Source organism: Bacillus rossius, chromosome 16 (genome assembly GCF_032445375.1).
Source record: "Bacillus rossius redtenbacheri isolate Brsri chromosome 16, Brsri_v3, whole genome shotgun sequence".
Classification (NCBI taxonomy): domain Eukaryota; kingdom Metazoa; phylum Arthropoda; class Insecta; order Phasmatodea; family Bacillidae; genus Bacillus; species Bacillus rossius.
The window spans coordinates 43880425-43897026 of NC_086343.1; the positions used below are offsets into that span (position 1 = coordinate 43880425).

Below are 16602 nucleotides of genomic sequence, written 5' to 3' on the forward strand. Positions count from 1 at the left end.
TTGAATCACCAAATTTATCCCCACCACCTACAATATTTATCCGTGTGACTTATTATTTCATTGCTAATTATACTTTTTAAGGGCACTGCAGGTTTTTGAAATTTAAAGAGCAAATTATTGTGTTATATATCTCGCAATGATAATAGTTATTAGTTATTAAATATATTTCTTACTGTTGGATTAACTTCATAGACATGATTTTATATTATAAAACCAAATCTGTGCCCATTTCAAACACTTAGCTGACGAATTAATTAAAATGGGTAAGAAATATCTGAACTCTAAAATTATTTATTTTACTGTCAGTTTCTTAATTTTACTTTTGGTTTCTTGTTAAATTATATTAATATTTATTGATGAAACCAAACCCTCGCCATATTCTCCTCATTTAGGGTGTAATTACGGAAAGTGGTGAAAATAAGTTGACTGTAGTATGTATATTAATCACGCCCCTTATGTGGCCTCTTAATTGATGAAGTATGATACATTATTTTTATTGTAAAAAACTCGACCTCATTTTTATTCCATTAGCTTTCGATCTCTTTCAAAGGAAAACAAACACACCACATATATAATTCAAGCACTTATAAATATCCCCTTTTTTTTATTCAGTGATATGAGTTAATATTTATTAAATCAAACTTACTCATTTAAAAACCTTAATGTTGGAATTTCGGGAAAAGTTAAATAAGGTTGGTAGTACTCCTAAACTTCAGTAGTGTGTGTGTGTGTGTGTGTGTATATATATATATATATATATATACTAATATTATAAAGCTGAAGAGTTTGTTTGTTTATTTGTTTTAACGCGCTAATCTCAGGAACCACTGGTCCGATTTGAAAAATTATTAAGTGTTGGATAGTACATTTATCGAGGAAGGCTATGGGCTATATTATATTATCAATAACATTAGGGATCCTTACTAAAAGTCCAATTTAGAATCAAATGCGTTGGAGGGGGTTAGATACAACATGCAGTACACGTACGAAGTGTGTGTTGACAATGCCGCAGGCGCTAGAAGTTTATTTCCTATTGCCTATTATGATTGTTGCCTCGCACTAGATGCCTTATCATTCTTAATTTTCCCATACAAGTAAAAAACACCCGTGTGATATTAACAACGAAGCCATCAGTACCCTTATAAGAGTGCAATTAGTATTTAAATACTTTTTATCACTTTAATTCGCAAACCTAAACTATTGTTTTTTTCCTCTCTCTGTGTTTAATTGGTTTTTTTATTGCTCTTTTTTTCAAGTATATATATTTTACAGACTTGAAACTTCACAGTAATGTTCCTTATGTTACGCAGGATGACATTTTCCGAAAATTAGATCCCATGGGTGGTTAAAACCAGGCAACAGTGGGTACTTTGTCTGCATGAGAACAGGATTTTGCATTGTTCATGCCTTCTGCGTCTCCATGGCAACGGGCATCGCGCGGCAGTGGCGTACCCACAAGGAGGGGCATGCATGTATAATGAGCGGTGTAAGAGTGATCTGCCTGTAGACTGCCATAGCGAAGTACGGGTACATCAGTTGTACGTTGCGTGCACGAGTCGGAAAACCATCGGTGCTATTCATTTTCTCTCCGGTACATTATACAGCATTGTAATAATTTTTCACTGAATTTTTTTTAGTTTATTTACCATTACTGTAAATGGGATATTTGGCTTAATTTTTTTCCATTATTATAGCCGTGCGAAGCCGGGTAGGGCAGCTTGTGTGTGTGTGTGTGTGTGTGTATATATATATATATAAGTGGTCCTGGCTATGGTGCCGTTACAAGGAGTGGCAATAGAGTCAATGACCGATCGCTCTGACGTCACGGCAGCCATCTTAGATGACATTGACCTTTAAAATTCCTCAAAAATGATTCAAATTCCTAATAATTTCCCTATTTCGAGAAAAAAAATTCCCATTTTATTCCTGAAGAATTTGAACGACTTGAAATTTCCTAAAAGCGGCTTAATACTCATAAAAGCAAACCGCCCTAAGTCGCTGAGATCAGGACCTTGACCTCGGCCGCCATCGTTGCAATTATTTTATGGCTGCCATCTTGAAATTCCGTAATTAATAAACTAGAATATTGAGAAACATTTTAAAATTAATAAAAAATTAATAAAATTTTAATAAAAACTTCTTCCATCTACGATGACGTCACCGTTCCACTTTTCGTTAAGTCCGCTATCTTGAAAAACCATACATATAATCCGATTTTAGTTGGAAATTTTTTAAAATTTATAAAGAAAACTTAATTAATAAAATTCCAATTTAAAATCTTACTTACGCCATAGAGTCCTCTGTTCGAATCCGACAAAGCAATTCGACTAAAAATTGCGACAGATCCTTCCTCCACGGAAGCCACTGGCAGACTGACCTCTCACCACTGATTCCAAGGCAAGTATTACGCCAGCCAGTATGTCATGGCAGCCATCTTGGGTCCGCCATCTTGTTGTCGTCTGCTAAAGAGTTTTGTCGCCATATTGATTTAATTTATGCCTCTTAGAGTGCAATAGTATTTATTACCATGGCAACCACTATCTGGTCAGTCTCTTAGTCGCCATCTTGAAATTCTGTAATATTTTAGCTAAAAATTCCTGAAAAAAAATCAAAAACCCTTTAAAAAAATCGCTTGTTAAATAATGATTAAATTGATCTATATACGTTCTTGGTTCGATCCACGCTAGTTGCAAAATATATAATTTAATTAAAATTACAAAAAAAACCGGTTCGAAAAGACAAACAAATTAAAAATTAAAATTTTTAAAAAAATACTACAAGTACAAATACAAGCAAAATGCAAGCGTTACTCGAACTCTACAGCCTTCTTAGAAGGCGAAGTGAGTCATCTGCGTGCCTTGACGTGTTTCTTCAAGGCATCTCCACATGACATTCGATTCACCAACCACAACCAGTTGGTCGCCAGGTACATTCAGAAGGTTGGTCAGGCTAACGGGAAGCCTATTATGTACATTCTATATTGCACAGACCCGAATACTCACGTTGGCAAGTCTTCTTTGCACAGACAAGAGAGCCAAACGTCCGATCGTGCATCTTCGGGTTTTTTTTTTTTTGTTCATTGTAAATAAATATACAACTCATGATAACTAATGGTCAATTAAGTTAGGTTAGCTACATTATGAATACTTTAAATCGTTGTGGACGTTTGATTTGGTTAGGATAGCTACATTAAAGATACTGTGAAATCATGTAAATGGTTTCCTAGCCCTGGATAGCTACATATTAAAAAGTTATTTGCTAAGCAACCTTAAAATGATTTTACAGTATTTTTAATGTAGCTATACTTACCTAATATAACCAACCTTCCACAATGTTTTAAATATTTATAATGTAGCTAACCTACCCTAATCGACCGCAAAATTTAATGCCACGCCGGTTTATACAATGAGATCGAAAGGGAAAAAAACCGAGCATGAACTTCGGGGAACTTCGGGTTTGGCTCTCTCGTCTGTGAAAAGAAGTATTCGGGTCTGTGCAATATAGAATGTACATTGTAGGCTTCCCCAGGCTAACACCTCAAGTTTATGGCAAGATACGCCCAGTCGGTTGAAAAGGCTATCACGTCCAGTTGGTGGCAAGGTACGCCAAGTCGTTAGCCAAGTACGTACATTTAGTAACCAGGCACACATGTCTATGAGGTGGCCCGCCACATCCAGTTGGTAGCCGTAAATAATCCAGTAGGTGGTCAAACACATCCACGACGATACTCGGCAAACATTTTAAACAGTTCATGTGCAAAATAGTGAGCATGGAACAAGTGTCTCTGAACCACGAGGCCAGGCACGTATGTACAAAGTTAGGTGTATGGGCCAAGCATCTCCGAACCAAGAGCTACCATTCGTCGATAAGCGACCAACATTTTAATCAGGTCATGATCAATGTCGGGCGTATAGACCAGTCGTCTACGAACCACGAGACCAATCATGTCAAGAGTAAAGATCGATGCACATTAAAAAAAAAGTAAGGACATTTAACGATTAGGCCAAAGCTTTGGACAAAAATTCAACTCAGTAAGACACGATATATTTGCAGGGATACGATCTCATCGCAGGGATACTATTTGGTCAAACGGATACGATCTCATCGCAGGGATACTATTTGGTCAAACGGATATGATCTCATCGCAGGGATACTATTTGGTCAAACGGATACGATCTCATCGCAGGGATACTATTTGGTCAAACGGATAAGATCTCGTCGCAGGGATACGATATCGTCAATGGGATACGATCTCGTCAATGGGATACGATCTCGCCACAAGAATACTATCTCGCCATATGGTTACGATCTCATCAGTAGGATACGAAAATACAAGCTAGACTACATACATTAAACGAAAAGGATGGACATTTTCACGAGCAATCAATTCAGTAGCATGCGATCATCAATTTACGGTAGAATACAATGCCTCCTACTGTCTTTTTGACGTAAACACGTCTTTAAAATTGCTTCCATAGTGAGAGGCAATTCAAAAATAATCGGGGGATACAGTTTGGTGTTGCAGCTACATATTGATCATCACCGTCCAAAATTTAATTGCACCACTGGATAGCTAAAGGATCAAAGAATTCGTTACTCTAAGTGAGGACTGTGACGCATCGAACGCGGTGGAGGGGGAAGCGCCGCCATTTTGAGGTCATTTTGCTGCGTTTCGAGATTTACATTAAGTATAACTTGGCTCAGAGAAGCTACAGCGTTCGTTTGAGTGTGAGTTTTTTTCTCCGTGTGCTCCTGATTATTCCTACTAATATTTTTATTGGTTTCTCCAAATTCTTCTGTTCATTAATGGCGACTCTTCTGTTGGTTATATTTGTGTGCTCTTGGTTATTTCTGAGAAAAAAATCTCTGCATGGAAAATGTTTACTTAATGAGACTTGCAATTTTATTCACAGTTATATTTATTTCGTGTATTTCTGTTACCAAATCACCACTCATAATAATTTTACCAGGCTGAATTCAAACAAAAAATCACTACTCAGTCCAATAATATGCCTTAAGATGGCTGAGAATCACTATTATTCAAGACTAACTACCTTCTCCTTGATGTATAGCGAAACCTTCCTTCTCTCGCGATGGCGAGTAAGCATTACCTATCCCACATGAAGAGCGAGTGCCTGTACAACATGTCAAACGAAGAGATTTATTATTCATGCGAATACTAAGTCTTGATAAAGCTAAGAAACATTGACCTGTGGGACGAATTACCTTCTCCTTGATTTCTAGGGAAGCCCTCCTTCTCTTGCACTTTCGAGTGAGCATCTCGCATTTTACATAAAACATCGACTGCCTGTACAAAAAAATCACGTTGTTACAAGATCCGGGACTACTTGCAAAACAGTTATTTACATGACATAAATTAACTCTCGCTGCTGATTGGAACTATTGTAGCCAGATGCTACCTTGTAGACTAGTATCCTCGTAGCCTCATAGTCTCGTAGCCTTGTAGACTTGTAGCTTTGTTGTATTGCAGTCCTGTAGTTTCGTAGTCTCGTAGCCTTTGTTGCCATGTAGCCTCCTAGCCTTGCAGCTTTGTAGACTCATCGACCTTTAGCCTCGTAGCAAAAAAGTCGGTAACCCAGTAGTCTCGCCGCCTGTTGCCATGTAGCATCGTAATATCCTCGTAGTCTCGTAGCTAGTTGGAGCCTCGTAGACTCGTAGTCTCATAGTCATATAGCTTCATAGTCTCGTAGCTATATGGACTTACAGTTTTGTAGCTTCGTAGCCATATCACCTTGTAGCCTAATGTTGCTGGAGTAGTTAGAACCTAAGATAGCTGGAGCCGATGACATTTGGAGACAATGACTTTTGGAGCCAAACATTGATGAAATCAATTACTTTTGCAGCTAAAGACTGTTGGAGAATTGTTAGACTTCGTGGTTTGGAGACAACTGTTCTATACACCTAGCATTGTACATGACATGGCCTCGTGTCCTATGCGCATGATTTTTAACATTAACTGGAGCCAATAATATTCGCCGAGAATAGACGAAAAATACCTCTTGACTACTAACTGGATGGGTTTGACAACCTACTGATGCATCTGGCTACCAACTTGATGTGGCTGGCCACCTACGAGACATGTATTCCTGGCCACTAAATATACGCGCCTATCCGCCGACTGAGTGTACCTTGTCGCCAACTTGAGGTGTTAGTCTGATCAACCAACTGCTGTACCTACCTGGCCCCGACTTGATGTGGCTGGTTAGTCGAATATTATGTGGAGATGCCCTGAAAACACATGTCAAGGCATGCAAATAATTTTCTTCGTCTTCTGAGAAGAATGTAGACATCGAGAAACGCTTGTATTTTGTTGGTTTTTTGTACTTGTAAAATTTCTGTAATATGTTTGTCATTTATATTTTTTTTCTCGAACCTTTAATGTTTTGGTAATTTTAGTTAAATTATCTGTTAATGTATCAAGCAAGGATCTATCCAAGGACGGATATTGATCGAATCAATCATTATTTACACAAGTTATTTTTTTTTAATGATTTTTGGAATTTTTCCCGAATTTCTAGATTAAAATTTACGGAACTTCAAGATGGCTGACAAGATGGCGGACGCCATGGTAAAAAAAAATACTACTTCTCTCTATTGGGTAAAAATTAAATCAATATGGTGACAGTGCCGTCTAGCAGACAAAAATAATATGGCGACCTCCACGAGATGTCAACTAGATGGCGGACCTAAGATGGCTGCTATGATGTCATACGATCTGGCGTAATTTCTGCCTTGGCATTATTTGTGCGAGGTAAGTCTGCCGGTGCCTTTCATGGGGGAAGGATCGGTAGACATTTTTAATCGAGTTGCCTTGTCGGATTAGAACTGTTAAGTTCATTTTTAAAATTGAATTTCGTTATATTTTTTTTAAATTTTCCCGTTAAAATCGGATTATAATTGCTCATTTTCAAGATGGCGGGCGTAGCGAAAAGTGCAACGGTGACATCAACCAAGATGGCAGAAGATTGTAATACTATTTTATTAATTTTTATTTAAAAGTTTCCTCTATTTACTAGTTTCATAATTACACATTTTCAAGATGGTGGCCGTTACGAAAATTGCAACTATGGCGGTAAATGTCCTGATCTCATCGGCTTGGGGCGGCTTGCTTTAGGATTCTTAAGCCGCTTTTAGGCATTTTCCAGGATTAAAATGAAAATTTTTTTCTAAAAAATTGAACTTTTACTCGAAATAGTGTAATTTCTAGGAATTTGGAATCATTTTTGAGAAATTGTGAAGGTCAAAACCATCTAAGATGGCCGCCGTGACGTCAGACCAGTCGATCATTGATCCCATCATTAATCCTCGCACCGGACCAGCGCCAGGAGCGCTATACTATTAACTTCCCATATTTGAAGTATTTAGAAATAAATATAGTTTAAAAAACTAAAGAAACATGCTTTTAAAGATTATCAAACTAAAAAGTTAAAAATAATTTTAAAATTTAATTTATGACAATAGTATATAAGTAATACTAGTATAAATGAGAAAAAAAGCTTGAGGCGCTTTGTGCCATATTTTTTTGTATATTAAGCGCCCCATGCTTTTTTCTCATTTATACTAGTATTGCTTATATACTATTGTCATAAATTAAATTTTAAAATTATTTTTAACTTTTTAGTTTGATAATCTTTAAAAGCATGTTTCTTTAGTTTTTTAAACTATATTTATTTTTAACTTTTTAGTTTGATAATCTTTAAAAGCGTGTTTCTTTAGTTTTTTAAACTATATTTATGTATATAATTATCATAGGGAAATGAGTTACCGACACTACCTATTACCATCTGAGATAACTATTTGGAGTTGCAACGTCACAAAGAAATGGTAAAATCTCTCCGAATCATTTACAGTTAGATGTATGGATATAATCTTAGAATTTTCCGGGGGGGGAAAAAAAAAAAAAAACTTTTTTTTTTTCGGCGTGGCCGGGAGTAGAACCCACGATCGCTGATTCTGAAAGCTGACGTCACAGCAATCGCGCGCTTTTGACCGCTCGGCTAACGAACGTAATGAAATTAGTGGAACATACAGTCATGAGCCACTCACTCTTAGTCGAAAGAGTTACAGACGGACAGACAAACATACAGGTGAAGCTAATATAAAGCATGTAATAAATATAGTTTAAAAAACTAAAGAAACATGCTTTTAAAGATTATCAAACTAAAATGTAAAAAATAATTTTAAAATTAAATTTATGACAATAGTATATAAGCAATACTAGTATAAATGAGAAAAAAGCTTGAGGCGCTTTGTGCCATATTTTTTGAATATTAAGCGCCCCATGCTTTTTTCTCATTTATACTAGTATTGCTTATATACTATTGTCATAAATTTAATTTTAAAATTATTTTTTACTTTTTAGTTTGATAATCTTTAAAAGCATGTTTCTTTAGTTTTTTAAACTATATTTATTTTTAACTTTTTAGTTTGATATTCTTTAAAAGCATGTTTTTTAGTTTTTTAAACTATATTTATTTTTAACTTTTTAGTTTGATATTCTTTAAAAGCATGTTTTTTTAGTTTTTTAAACTATATTTATGTATAATTATGATAGGGAAATGAGTTACCGACACTACCTATTACCATCTGAGATAACTATTTGGAGTTGCAACGTCACAAAGAAATGGTAAAGTCTCTACGAATCATTTGCAGTTAGATGTATGGATATAATATTAGAATTTACCGGGGAAAAAAAAAAAAAACATTTTTTTTTTTTCGGCGTGGCCGGGAGTAGAACCTACGATCTTTGAATCCGAAAGCTGACGTCACAGAAGTCGCGCGCCTTAGACCGCTCGGCTAACGAACGTAATGAAATAGGTGGGACATTTTACTGTGATGAGTCACTCACTCTTAGTCGAAAGAGTTACAGACGGACAGACAGAGTTACAGACGGACAGACAAACATACAGGTGAAGCTAATATAAAGCATGTAAAAATGATAATAATTTTTATATTTTTATTAATTTTTTATTTATACTCAAGGTTTCATCTAGCTTCATTTTCTTCGGAGATGTGTCTTCACATGAAACAGTGTAACTGTACAATGATGAGAGGGTGGTGTGTGCAGGCGAGGCGAGTCGGGACGCTGACGGGCTGGCGGCAGTGGGCCGCCTCACCTCCAGTCTGCTGGCTGGCTCCCTCCATGTCCAGCTACACCCCATGTCCAGCCTCAAGGCGCGGCTGGACTACACGCTCCCCGCCTCGTCACCGCAGTCCCTCGCCGTCTCCGCCAAGCTCGGCGCCTCTGACGGGCCTGTCTCCACTAGGGGCGCGTCCGTCGCCTTGCAGGTAGTCCACTTGGTGTCCCTCGAACCCGGTGAAACCCATCATGTTCCCAACATACCTACAATTTCTTAGAAAGTGTACAAGTGCCATTCTAGATCACAGCATCCTATTTCCTTAACCTCTTCACACCCGGCCCTCAGCATATGCCTGGGCAATGGAGAAGTGTCTCTGAGCATCACTTTCTTTGTCATGCTGCCCCATGGCGGAGCAGCACCAAAAGAATGTCGCCTACCTGTTTCCCTAGCCATTCCAGCTTAGAGTGTGTAGTACTGCTTTGATTGGCAGGTGAGCAGAACCACGTGACCACAAAGTGGCATCTACCTCTTAGTACCACAGGGTATAGATGCACAAACAGAGACTGTGTGTAGTGGCATTGGGGAGTGGGAAACTGTGGTTGTGATGATGTTATCTCTGCTGATTTTGGCCATGTTTTCTGGAAGGTTCTGAATCTTACACGTAGGTGTCGCTAGAGCCACTGAGTGTTATTCAAATGTTTTATAAAATCCCGGCCACGAACAAGGGGACTACATACAGATCTCAGGACTCGACAGCAGTATTGCTAGCAACTAGGCTAAAATATAAATTGAGATACATTAGATTGATTGAAACATTTAATAGGAAGATAGTAGGGAGATGGTAGGCCGAGTGAGAAACTTATTTAACATATTTGTCCGATGCCATATTAAGTTCCAAAGAATCTGGAAAATGGAGGCATTATTTTAATAATATTTTCATCTGCATTGATGCCAACTGTTGCTGGCATAGGGTGCCATTTGAATATATTTTCGACCACTGTGGCTGCTAGTTTTGTTGCTTTCATGCCACGTGTTTCTGGTAGAGTATGCTAGTTTTTATTTTCAAAGTGGTATGTGTAGTGTGCACAGGGAAGCATGAGAGAGTACAGTTTTCACACGCTCTCTCTCTCTCTCTCTCTCTCTCTCTCTCTCTCTCTCTCTCTCTCTCTCTCTTGCCCTCGCTGTTCCCGTGTCTGGACCAGGCTGCGAGCCGGAACATGTTGCCAGTTTCCCTGTCTCTGTCATGCTTTCTTATTGCATCATTGTCTTCTTGTGGAGATAATGTAGATGTATTTGCATGCATATCATTATTCACAGGGTCATCTTGAAATATATGCTTTTATATTTATTCCAAAAATATAACTTTTAGTATTAAAATCTATTTATGAATTTTTTAGAATACAAACATTTTTTTCTTTTCATACAGTCAATAAATTAAACTCATCCATATCTCAAATACTTATTATGTTTACTTACTCGGTGACATATATCCATCATCTTATGGTACAAGAAAAGTGCTGTAGTAGTAATTTGCAAGCGACAAATCATACAAATTTGCAATTTCCTACAATGGTCGAGGCCTCCCTAACAAAATTTTTGTCTATGCCATTGCCCCGAAAGTAGATACCCGTAAGTCATGTAGACGATTCTCAACCAGTATCCCTTCAACAATTCTGTTCCAGCACCTCTGGCTGCGCACGCACAATTCCGAGCGCTGTTGGCTCATTAGTGCGTAGAACCCATTTTAGAATGTAGTCTCTATTCAGCAAAGTAATGTCTAAAGGCAAGCTGAAAGTAGTATTGAAGCATGCACGAACCTATCGAAATCAGGAGAAAGATAGGATTACACTGGCATACACCTACAACCCCTCGGAGTCAAAATTTGTTCATGAGATGGCATTTTAGAGAATGTGTGGCCTTCAATTCCGGTAGGTTTCTCTTTCGGAGATGAGACAGCAGTTCAAATGGTATAGCCCGTCCCACTCTTAGATTGCAGTACACGGCTTATGGCGCGCGCTGTTGCCAAATCTCTAACACAATACGAATTTCAGGAGATGTGTGTCTTTGTAATTCGGATCGAACAAGAAGCATTTTAAGAAATCATATCGTAATTTATCATATTTGATAATATTATACATATAAATTTGTAATAATGCCACTTTTATGTAAATTTCAAATAAAAACTATCTATTGTAGACGAAAATTTCTTATAGTTTTCTTTTATGTTCTAAAAATCCCATATATATATGTGTATATATATATATATATATATATATATATATATATATATCACAATTTCATGTGCCCGATAAATGCCGTATTTTTGGACAAGTAATGTCCAAAATGATAAATAAAATACGGTAATGGAAATTCTCGGTCGAGTAAGTTATGGAAAATATCCGAACAATTGGGTCGAAATGGGGAAGATTTTTTTAAAAACAGAAAAATCGCAACAACTCCCATAATATGAATAATATCGCATCCGTTTTAACGTAGGTATGATAACTCAGAGTACCTAATGCCAAAAAATGTTTTCTAAATAAATGTTTGATACGACTGTTTGGGTTTGAAAAAATTTTTCACCGGACAAAAAAACGTAACTGCCTTAGTAGACACCTTATCAAGTCTGTTTAAATTGTTTGTAAATATCATAATTATTTTCCAAAACTTTTTCTAACTAGTTCTAATGTAAATAAATATAATCATCAAAATCTTCCTGCGCCTTTAGGCTGTGCCGATAAGGAATTATTTTTAACTTTAACTTACAACAAGAATCTGTTCACACATTTCATTCATAGGAATTTATACGATAAATGTAACGTTAACTTGATTAAGAAATTAATAACATCACATACCTTTTAATGACTATCGCTCCTGCTGACCAATGTTGATACCCCTTCCATAAGAGTAGCACAGAGCTGACCAAGACAATCGATGCCACTACTTCTGCGATCCGACTCTATGGATAGTAAGACAAAATTATATTTTTCTTATCTACTTAAATTATCTACTTAAATTATCATAAAGTCATTTCTACCCAAAAGAGTTACAAATTCTTTATAAGGGCAACATTTTGAGTTTCTTATATATACATAGCCTATATACAGAGAGAAAGAGAGGAAAGAGATAAATTATTATTTCTACCAAAGTTCACTTTCCAAAAATCTTTCAGTCTTCCTTAATGATTTCAAATGGGAAAAAAATGTGACCACGACTATCGGTAAATATAAAACATATAAAGTCTGCGAACTAAGATGGTTAGCAAAGGCGCCTGATTCTCATGGCACAGCTGCAATGCACATGGACAGGGTTAAATGCCACAGCGACAGGTGACTATGCACTCTATGGGTGTACAGCAAGCGGCCAATTTGATGCCGCAGCAAAGTCAGTCCCTCGCGCAGTGTTTGTGCACTATCAATTCTCTCGTGGCTTCAGTACAAACTTTACATTGGGGAGTGAAACAAGTTCCTTTCTTCACTTCAGTTGCTGTAATAAGCTCAGTTCTGGCCATCTGAGTGTAGTGGAGCACACTGTTTCGCCGAGCTATTACTACACTCGTTAAAATCCAGCCGAAGCAAAATAATGTTACGCATGAAAAAAAAAAACTATCTTTTCTACACAGTAATGTACCAAAAACGCGCCTGTAGTAAAATGCGTGAAAACAGTTACTTATAGCTTGCACAAGCCAACAGTATACTCCACCCCATGCATTAATGAGATTCGTTAAGAGATAAAAAAAAAAAAGTGTTCAGCTAGCCGACATGCAACAGAAAGTTGAAACTATGTCTTTTAAGCCAATTCAAAAATTTACAGATTTATTTCCTCAAGTAAAGAGTTGTCGAGAGTGAGCTACCGGGAGGGGCGCAGTGGAACAAACTCACACTATGACGTACTGGCAGACTCCTTGCTGGTGACTCAATACCGGACATCGATACCTCGAAAGCAGTGCTTCGTAGGGAAAAAAGTATACATACCTTTTTTGTAAAGAATTCCGCAATCTAAAAACTTTATGTGATCCATCTCTAAAAGTTTCAGAGATATATGCGCAAAACAGAAATTAGTGACCCTTTGACCCCGAATAAAAAACAACGCTCATGCGGGATCGATGGGAACTTTTGACACATCACTCGTAATGACGTATTCAAGACCTGTGCAGAAATCCAGCTTGTTGGGAGTCGATGCAAACTCGAATGTCTGTTTCGTCTCCACTACACTGCCTGCTCGTGCCACGTGCCGCACAGACCTCAGCGCAGCGCGGTCTCCATTCTTAACCCCCGCGGGTGCCAAGCCATGCCACCAGCGGTGAACATGGTTCCACGGCAGGGGCGCAACAACAGGGGGGGGGGGCAAGGGTATTTTGACCCCCCCCCCCTTCTGAAACCTTGAAGTGGGGGCAAACGGGGGCAAAGAAAGTGCTGTGTAATCAATTTTTAGATAACAAAACTGCTTAAATAGCACCGTTTTCCACCTTGAAATACAAATTTTCCCGGGGGAGGACCCCCGGACCCCCCGCTTCAATAGGGGGGATCGATGATTCTTTATAAAAACGTATATTGCCCCCCCCCCCCTGTTTTACGGCCTCCACTGAGTAATGACTCGTCATACCCAGTTGCATTGACTATGAGGAACTGCAGTGTGGTGGTTGCCGCAGTGGACGGCGCTGCCACGGAGCGACCTCCAGGCCGCGCTGCTGTGGCGGGAGCAGCCAGGCGACCAGCAGCTGACCGCCTCGCTGCGAGTGGGCGACCTGGCCTGGGGAGCGAGCTACTCGGACAGCCTGAAGCTGCTGCCCGGCGGCGCTGAGCGGGCGAGAGTCCTGCACGTCAGCTGCCCCCAGCGACACCTCAACTCCAGCCTGCAGCTCGTGCACCAGGTGACAGCCGTGCCTCTTCACTCACCTCTGTTCTCCACCGCTCTTCTCTGTTCTCCACCGCTCTTCTCTGTTCTCCACCGCTCTTCTCTGTTCTCCACCGCTCTTCTCTGTTCTCCACCGCTCTTCTCTGTTCTCCACCGCTCTTCTCTGTTCTCCACCGCTCTTCTCTGTTCTCCACCGCTCTTCTCTGTTCTCCACCGCTCTTCTCTGTTCTCCACCGCTCTTATCTGTTCTCCACCGCTCTTCTCTCTTCTTTTCTCCATTTCGCTCTACCACGCTCCACACTTCTCCGAGCTTCATAGGTCCGTGCCACTCCAAACTGCTCTACTCCTCTCCAGTAATGACAGTTGTGCCAAGAAATTCTAAAATCAGAAACTCAGTAAATTTATGACTACAAATATAGCAGTATTATTATAGTTGGTTTGGTTTCGTACTATAATTTAGGATGTGAATAAAACCTTGACACGCTGTATCCCCTAAAACTTTCTCTTGACCTCAAGTTATGGCTTTAAATTTTTAACCACAGCAGTTTAATTTTAAAATGTAAATGATCTTGTTTGTGCTGTAAATGTCGAGCCTTTGGCCTGGAGAGATGGAGGTAAAGCTGGAAGTGTTGCGAGATGCTGAGTATAAGAAGTCGGGGCAGCATGCGTGTACCTCGGGTATGCGGCACTGATTGTCGGAGTGTGGCTCGTGGTGTTGCAGCGGGGACAGAGCGGGCAGACGGGCAGCTTGCAGGCTGCACTGACTCCGGAGCTGACACTGGGAGGGCGGTACGCCTGGCTGACACCGCGGCCCGGCGAGCTGGAGGCCAGCGTGGAGGCGACTCTCCCTGGGCGGCAGGCGTCCGTGCGAGGGGCGCTGTTCCGACAGCAGGCCTTGCTGCGCGCGCAGCTGACGCACCTGCAGAGGACGGTGCGGGACCTGCAGCTGCGCGGCGAGGGAGCTCTGCAGTTTGAGGCTGGAGCAGGGCTGCAGTCGGGAGAGGACCACGCCGCACTCTGGGCCCAGCTCATGGCTGGCGGGCAGAGCTTCCTTGCCAACCTCACCTACGAGAGAGACAGGTGCGGAGTCCCTGACTCACTTTTAGTTATTTAGTTTCTCTTGTATATGTATATAAGTTTAGTTTGCCAGTTTCTTTACTGTTATTTTCCACTAGTAGGAAATGTTATGTCAGACCCAGACGTGAACCTGGGATCGGGCCACCATCTAGCATGACCTTGACCTTTGACCCTCTACAGCCAACACATTCATGCACCTGACTCCTGAATGTTGCACTTTTCACTACTGTCGTTGCAACTGAGCGCCATGCTCCCTCACCACCATCTTGGAGTCTACATGTCTCCTGTTACACTCTTTATTTTTTATTTGTTTGAAATCTTGTGTGTGGTGGCCTGGCCCCTGTTTTTAAGAAATGGTAAGTATCATAGCTATAATATTTCATTAAAAAATGTATTTTATTGAAATAAGTTATTCATTATGCGAATTAAAAGGATGTATGCTAAATATACGCCTGTGTCATTAGTTTATTAATTGTGGTTTATGCCAAAATATTATATACTATTTTTATTTAAATAAATTTGTTTATTTAAGTACTCTTAAGAGTTTTATATCTGAGATATTACATTTTTATTTATACCTTCATAAGTATTACGTTTCTCGTGATGTCACGGGGGCCGAGTGGGTTAAGGCGCATGTGTTTTTCAACCCAGCCTTTTCTTATGAACCTAGTCCGGTGGTTGGATCCAAACTCACCACACTCAAGATTTGATATAAAGAATGGAAATAGGAGAAAGTCTTAATCCAAGATGGTAGTTGGGGGAGTGGGGCGCACGATGGCGATGACCATAATGGGAAGCACAGCGTTCAGGAGTGGGGAGCTCGAGAAGGTTGGCTGTAGGGTTCAAGGTCAAGGTCATTCAAAATGCCGATCGGCTCCCATGTCAGGCGTAGAGCATACTATTTGCTACTTTTTATCCTCTATTATTTATTTTAAATCAATTAAATCTTTCATGTGAAAGAACACACTGTGGTTAAGATTTATGTACAAGCAGAGATATCTAACAATTATTTTCATGTACGAGTAAATTAGTGTTTGAGGATCCATTAGGAGTCAATCAAAATATGTGATCTGTTTGTATGTTTATAAGTTCTTTAAGATTTTTTACAGCCAAATCATAAGTGTATTTCTTTGTTAGTCTTTGTATTGTAAACATGCTTAAAGTTTCTGAACCAATACTTGTTTCTGGCTGGCCCCCCCGTAGAGACATCCAACTGAATGAGGTTGGTAACTAATATAAATAATTGTACCTGGTATTGGGAAACAAGATGATGAAGATATTCGTGATGCCACATTAGAAAATTTTATGTAATTTCAACTAAATGGATAGCGAATTCTTTGTTCATGCCTTTTCTCAGTATGCCGACAATAATTACTTTATTAGGAAGTTATTCTAAAACAATACAACTTATATTCAAGTTAGTCATGTGTTCTTGGAAATATAGTAGCAAGAGTATGTGTAAATCATTATGTAATGGGAACATCAAGTCATGCACTCCCATTGCACAAATCTTTCAAAGATAATTATTTTTTCCAGTTAAAACATGGTCTATCAAAATTGTCCAATG

The 16602-nt window shown here is 39.2% G+C and overlaps 1 protein-coding gene across 1 annotated transcript in view; it reads left to right on the forward strand.

The window, feature by feature from the left end:
* The window catches only part of LOC134540408 (vitellogenin-like), a 179742-nt gene that overhangs the window by 139327 nt on the left and 23813 nt on the right, over positions 1-16602 (forward strand). The window contains exons 12-14 of the mRNA XM_063383127.1: positions 9089-9309; positions 13753-13974; positions 14680-15038. Coding sequence (XP_063239197.1) covers positions 9089-9309; positions 13753-13974; positions 14680-15038 — 802 coding nt within the window. The remainder of the gene's footprint in view (positions 1-9088; positions 9310-13752; positions 13975-14679; positions 15039-16602) is intronic.